At 27.0% G+C, this 7,413-nt stretch overlaps 2 protein-coding genes across 2 annotated transcripts; both read left to right on the forward strand.

Annotated features, from left to right (window-relative positions):
• The first annotated feature begins 709 nt into the window (after nt 1-709).
• On the forward strand, nt 710-1,985 carry LOC105460563. Its single transcript, XM_011707050.1, has 4 exons — nt 710-793; nt 903-1,019; nt 1,077-1,167; nt 1,541-1,985. Exons 1-4 carry the CDS (start codon nt 726-728, stop codon nt 1,679-1,681), a joined length of 417 nt encoding a protein of 138 aa, XP_011705352.1. The 5' UTR covers nt 710-725; the 3' UTR covers nt 1,682-1,985.
• Nucleotides 1,986-6,627: 4,642 nt separating this feature from the next.
• Nucleotides 6,628-7,122, forward strand: LOC105460564 (the record flags this gene model as incomplete). The annotated part of the gene is made up of 3 exons (XM_011707051.1): nt 6,628-6,692; nt 6,861-6,993; nt 7,069-7,122. Coding segments are annotated over 3 exons (252 nt in total), but the record flags the coding sequence as incomplete, so codon positions are not given.
• Between the last annotated feature and the right edge of the window lie 291 nt (nt 7,123-7,413).

Raw genomic sequence — 7,413 nt, forward strand, 5'->3', positions numbered from 1 at the left:
AATGAATTTTTCAACAGAATTATTATTTGCAGTTTACGACATTTATCACTTCACAATGCACTGCAGATCGCCTCATCAGGGTTTTGTCTTCCGCGTTTTTCTTCATTTGTTTGGCGATTAAATATAATTCGTTTTGGATTAACGCCGATATTGTAAGTCAATTTACTACAATCTCATTCAGATAAATATCAGTGATAAATAAATCTTCGAATATACATTTTTTTAAATATTGTGCAAAAAACACAAAAACTGCATAAAAGTGCATTATTGATCTGATAGATGAAGTTTTCACTGGAACAACTACAGCATGCTTGTAACGAACTAGAAAATAAAAACGAAATAGCTATTATAAAAAAGTATGGCCGTATAGGGCAATATCAAACGACTGCACTTACGAGTAAGACATTATATGCTTGTAATACATCTTTATAAATTATATTATCAATAGCAATAAAAAAATCTCTCTACTTATAATATAGAAAAACCTTTTATTTAAATAAATTCTTGTACATCGGGTGTTTTTTATCTTAGTATTTGGCGCGTGCAGTACACTTATACTTTTCTTTGCTCCAATATTGCCTAATATTGTTGATGTCATTCTGTCCAAGAACAACTCACATCGTATGATTTTTTACATTACGACAGAATATTTTGTTGATCAAGAAAACTATTTCTATTTAATTTATTTGCACACATATACAGCCTTTTGCATAGGGGTAATTGGAATGCTAGCAACAGGAACAATGATGATAGCGTATCTCAAACACATTTGTGGAATGTTTAGCATCGCCAGGTAGAATACTACTAAATACGAGCATTTGTTTTATAAGTGAAATTTAATCTGTTCATTCAATCAGTTCTAGAAAAATTAAGGAATTACAGAAAAAAATATTTATTCGCAGTTTCCGTATTGAGAAAGCAATGGCGATGAATATGCAACAAAATGTTAATCAAGAGAAAATGGTTATAATTTATAAAGGGATAATCTGTGCAATAGACATTCATCGCAAAGCTACACAGTCAGTATATATCCTACATCTACATAACATAATACTAATATTTCATTATTCTTGAAGGTTTTCCCAAATTTTCATAAAAAGTTTTGAAGGATCGTTCTTCATTTTAATAGCAGCTGGTATGGTTTGCTTAAGCAGTACTCTTGTTCAAGTAAGTTTTATTCGTAGATATTAAATATATTTTTCCATGAGATATACGTTTTTCATAATATTAAGATTGATTTAAAAAATCTTTAATTGAACATTTTATATACGGAAAAATAATTTTCTTTAAAGACCGATAGAACTATTAAAAAAAATCATGATTATCCTTTATATGCCTTTTTTTTTACAAATATAAGCTATATGCATTCATATACGTATTTTATAAAATGACACGAAATTTTTTAACTGCACCAGTAATTAAAAAAATAATTCATTATGTAACTAAAGCTGTGTGTAAGTTATTTTAAACAATTATAAAAAATTATTAAATCTCCTTCACATAAGAAATTAAAATACACATATACGTTTATATTTTTCAGATCGCGATATTTAGCAATAGCGTAGAGCAACTTTTACTACCGCTTTCGATTGCAATCATCCTCTACGTGTACTTGTTTTTATCCAATTATACTGCACAGGAAATTACAGATCACAATGAATATGTATTTGCCACAGTGTAAAAAACATTTGCATTGTATGCTTATATATAAATAATGGTTTGGCAACAAAAGTCTACGTTAACAAAAATATTAAATTCGTAATACGATTCCTAGAACAAATATGCGTGTTACGTAATAACAATTATTAACAAATATTTTTACAATTTCTATGTTAGTTTGTCTTTGTTGTAGATACAATGTTCAGTGGTACGTGGCTCCGTTACACATACAGAAAATGATGTTATTTTTATTGCAAAAGGGCACTAAGGCTTTTCATTTGATCCTCGGCGGAATATTTATTGCGTCTATGGAAAGTGCCGCTACGGTAAGAAATTTAATATACTTACTGTATATTTCAGTTCATATTAGAACCTTTTATTATTTCGTTAATATTATTGAAAATAACGTCCAGTCATTTGACATTTTTATTACTTTAGAATTATGCTTTACATGACGAATTAAAACAGATCTATTAAAATTAAGAATTATATTAAGAATAAAAGATAAATTAGCATAATAGCTAAAAAAATAAAAAAGAATAAAGAAAATTATTAAGTTACTAGCTATATTTTATGTTTTATTGCATTCAAGAACAATATGTAATAATTCAACTATCTTCACTTGAAAATGTAGCTCGATTGTACGGAAAAATTGATAATTAAAATATATTGTCCTACCATTAATTTGGATAATCAAAATTCTCCACATGTCTTCAATATAACTTTTTACAGAATAAAACAAAAAAAGATATCATTACAGTTGATTGGTTCTTCAATATCTTATTTCACTGTTCTCTATTCTACATGGCAGAATTAAGATTATAAAATAGTAATTGTAAATTAATTAAAATCAATTTCATATATAAAAGCGAGTAAAGGTGTGAGAAAATGAAAAAAGAGAGAAATAAAATAAAAAAATAAAAATTGATTTAATTGAAACCGTTTGGCTGTCACGCTTCAGGTGTCGCTTCCTGTAAGTATCATTTCAATAAGGGATAAAAGTTATTATTTAAACAAAATATCGATATATATTCTAATTTGTAAAGAAAATACAGAATTTAAAATTGACAACAATAAATCAACGTAAGATATTTATCAATCAGCTTTGTTGAATTATTTCCAAGAAATTTCTTTTTCAAATTGTATATAATATATAATATTTTGGAGAATTTCTCTATACAATAAAATATAATACAAAAAAGAATTCTTTAATAACTGATTTTCTTTCCGTGCAAAAACGAAATTAATAAACAAGTTAAATTTAATTTTTAATACTTTTTATTAACAAATATTTCTGATAATTTATGTATTGCATAAAGAATTTCCACCAAATTAATCCGCATGATAAATAATTCAAAAACAGTTAATGAAAGCATTGTATATATATATATATATATATATATATATATGTATACATTTGTTAGGTGAATAAGTGAAAATAATTCATTAATTTATTTATTCTCTTAGATACCATCTTTTTATTCTCACAGATTTCTATCGAATAGATCGCTAACTTGCTATAGTTTGTTACCAGTTGTGTTAAAGCCTGCAGACGCCATATTTATCCGGTAAGCACATACAGTGCTTTATGAAGTGGTATTAGTGTACATTTAATAATATTGGTTAAAATTTTGACATTTTGAAATGTAACTCATTACTGGGTAAAGATGGCTACTACCGCCTCTTCTGAATTATTTGACTTCACTTCATTTCTCAGAGTTAGCAATCTATAGTATATAGAAATCTGTGTTTATTCCATAGATATAACGTTCAATGATACGTAGCATCTTTACACATACTGAAAATGTTATTATTTCTGTTGCAAAGAGATACTAAATTTTTTAATGTGACTCTCGGTGGATTGTTTGTGGTTTCAAAAAGGAAAGAAAACGCTGCCATGATAAAAGATATATTTACGTATTGAGCACAATATGCCGAGCAAAATATTTTTTTAACGAGTTTATTACAACTAATAAATATATCTTATTATACCGGTCTGTATTCTACATGAAATTAATATAATATTAACACAATCAAACATAATTTCAATTTATTGCTGAGCCTATACTGACATTTTTGTTAGTTTTATAATTTTTTATGTTTTATTGATAATATAAATAATAATTTTAAAAAAATCAACGAAAATTTATGACAAGACTTGTATAATTTTCATTTTTAACAAAAAGTGTCAATAAAAATATTCTTCAATTTTTTATATTTTTGATATATCATATTCCTAATATTCCAAGTTATATATTAAACTTAAAAGAGAGCCCGACAAAATAATCCTAATATGCGACTACACATTTACTAAAGTCGCATTCGGCAACAATATTAAAGATGAGGTATTTAGGAGCAGACAATACGCTGATTAATCCTGCAATCATAAGCTCAGCTAATCAAAAAATATAAACGAATTTAGGAAATACTAACGAAGACCTTTTCAACAAGAATTATGACAATTATGTAATAACTAGCAATATATTGATAATCCTTACGTCGAACTAAGGAACTCTTCTCTCAAGAATCAAACATCATTTAAGACAGCACACACGAGGATGAGTTACGTTAAAATATATTGTACGGGAAAGGGTTGAACCACACCTGCGCAGTCCACTGTCACACAATTCCCTCTTACGAAGTGTTTCTTTATGGGAAATAAACATCTGTTGCATATTACATAATTAAATCGATCGCTTAATATACCCTTCGGAATAAAGATGTAAATGACCAAATGTTTCGATCTCACGGAGGTATTTTGTTTATTTTGTATTGCATTTAAATTAAATTAGACGATTCGACTTAAAATTCAAATAAAAAAGAAATAAAGCTGTAGAATATTTGAACGGCAAACAAACGAAAGAAAGAATTGATCATTTCCTCGTCAATTGCGTACCAATACTGATGAAGAAATGCTCTGTGTGGACAAATTCTATAATATCAGATTCAATCTCAATCAGTTTCTATTAACCATAGTAGGTCTATGGCCTTATCAACAATCTAAACTTGTCCGGCTCCGAGCAATTTTATTTATTGGTATTTTGACAAGTTTTATTATATTTCAGGTACGTTAACATTTTTAATTGTAAACGTGTAACTAAATAATAAAATAATTAATCAATTATAATAAAGTAATGCCTATCGTGAATAAACACATCAACACCCGTATCCGTTCGATAAACATTAATTCACTATAGTTGATTTATTCTTACAAGTCTAATTTAAATTTAATAAAATAATTAACATAGTAAAATAAAATATTAAATTTTAATTTGTTATAATTTGATTATTGCAACTAGAGATATATCAGAGAGAAACCAAAGAATTAAATTTAAATTTCTAATATTATTATTGTAACATTTCTATTCGTAGGATTTTACTGTCAGATTCATTAAAGATACAATAACATATAATTAAAAATATAAATAGATTTTTTATTTGTGATTATATTGTGAATAAACAATTATTTTAACTGTAAAAATATTAAACTATTATAAATAAAAAGCAATTAAAAAGCATTCCGACTAATTTTCGACTAATCATTGGACAAAGGAGATAGTAATTTTAATTCGTTAAAAATTAATGTAAAATTATTTTTCCAGCTTACTGCTTTTACGACTTCAAAATGTACTTCAGAATTATTCGTCAACGTTCTCTCTAATGCATTATTTCATACTCTGTATGCGATTAAATACATTTCATTTAGTGTTAATATTAAAAGCGTAAGTAAAACAATTGTCATATGTTAAGTATCCATTTTGCTCACAAATAAACATTTTTAAAATATAAATTTCAATATATAATATAAATAAAACTTTTCTTGAGCTTAATAAGAAAACGACACAGACACTTATTAAAACGGCAGATAAAATATTTAATGAATCAAATGAAACATATCTGTAACGAGCTAACTGACGAGAATGAAGTCAATATCATAAAGAAGTACAGAAATTATGGGAAATATTTCACAGCTGTATGTTTTTGTAAGAAAATTACTTTCGTCACATACAAAGTTAATAACTAATAAGTTTACTTATTAATTAAATTAATTTTTAAATATCTTTCAGTGTTTACCCTTTCCGTTGAATTCATTTTAATTTTCTATGCATTTTGGCCACAAATTTTCGATATTCTGTTCCCTATAAATGGAACTCGATCGCATTCTACGCTGCCGTTTGTAGTCGAATATTTTGTCAATCAAGAAAAATACTTCTATTTGATATTTTTTCACGCAATTGTGGCCTTAGTTATAGGCGCTTTCGCAATGTTAGCAACAGGAACAATATTGGTAGTTTATCAAAAACATGCATGTGGAATGTTTCGAATCGCCAGGTACGAGAATAAATATATAAACAGATGTAAAATATTAGAAAAATTAGAAAAATTAAAGGAATTATATAATTATAATAGGAGAATAATCACTTGCAGTTATCGTATCAAACAAGCGATGAAATATGAAATTTTACGGAAAAACAGGGTGAATGAGAATTTGATTTACAAGGGATTAATTTACGCTGTGGACATGCATCGCAAAGCTATGAAGTTAGAATTCATAGGATAGTAACTATGGAATATATATAATTTTCGGTAAGTGCAGAATATGCGTACAGTAATATTCTTTTTCTTTTGTAGATTTATTGAAGCGTTGAAATCTAAATTTAATGTAATGTTTATCTGGTTGATAATAGTCGGGGTAATTAACACTAGTCTTAACTTTTTTCGGGTAAATACTATCCTTTCTTAATCACACATTTGAATAGTAAAGTAAATAACAGTACCAAGATTAATTATTTTCAACTTTTCATCAATAGTTCTAATTAATCATTACTTGACATTATTGACCTTTATTTAGTTTTAATCAAGATCTTGAATGTGCTTATACTTTAGATTTTACAGATGATATCGTATGGCATCAATATTGTGGATTTTTATTTACATTCAATATTTATCATAACCAATTTAATTTATATAGTTCTGAGCAACTATTTTGCGCAAGAAATTATGGATTACAACAATAATGTATCTGCCACTGTGTAAGGAAATATTTGTATAATATAATTACGTGGACACATGTATGGAGCACATTTGTCTGGAGCAATTTAATAAAACGTATAATTAATATAGTTTAAGAAACGTATGAGATAAACTTGTTCGCAGATTTCTTTTATATTTCTCAATCATATTAATTTGTTATGATGTAGGTATAACGTTCAGTGGTACATAGCTCCGTTGCGATTACAAAAAATGATACTGTTTCTCTTGCAAAGAGGTACCAAAGGATTCTCTTGGAATATTGGTGGATTGTTTGTAGGATCGTTAGAAGGTGCTGCTACGGTAAGAATAATAATCTTCAAAACTAATAAATATAATATTAGATAAAGAAAAATAAAAAAATTATGTCTTATTTAGTTGTTGAGTGCCGTAGTATCGTACTTCACTGTTCTTTATTCTACGCGAAATTGACACAAAACAAGTCAACTAACAGTGATGGTGTAATGAAATAGTGAATAAACTATAGTTAGTCTCAAATTGCTACAATTAAATAAAAAACATGATTGATAATCTCGATAAAATTGTAAAAATTCTTAATTCTTAAAAAATGAAGAAATGTTAGAAACAATAGTACTTATAGTAAATCGTCAATAATAAAATATAAATTAATAACTGATATATCGATATATATATAGTACTAAGCGTCAATGTTTACATCCCCATTCCCCCCCCCCCTCCATGTGAACACCCCATTTAAAAATA

This window comes from Wasmannia auropunctata, unplaced genomic scaffold (genome assembly GCF_000956235.1).
Source record: "Wasmannia auropunctata unplaced genomic scaffold, wasmannia.A_1.0 LD319571.1, whole genome shotgun sequence".
NCBI classification, from domain to species: domain Eukaryota; kingdom Metazoa; phylum Arthropoda; class Insecta; order Hymenoptera; family Formicidae; genus Wasmannia; species Wasmannia auropunctata.

Bases quoted from the DNA above. Each gene is read 5' to 3' on its own strand.
- LOC105460563 (XM_011707050.1), top strand. From the start codon at position 726: ATGCTAGCAACAGGAACAATGATGATAGCGTATCTCAAACACATTTGT. The intron at 794-902 runs GTAGAATACTAC...ATTTATTCGCAG, and splicing joins GGAATGTTTAGCATCGCCAG to TTTCCGTATTGAGAAAGCAA. The intron at 1,020-1,076 runs GTCAGTATATAT...TTATTCTTGAAG, and splicing joins ATTCATCGCAAAGCTACACA to GTTTTCCCAAATTTTCATAA.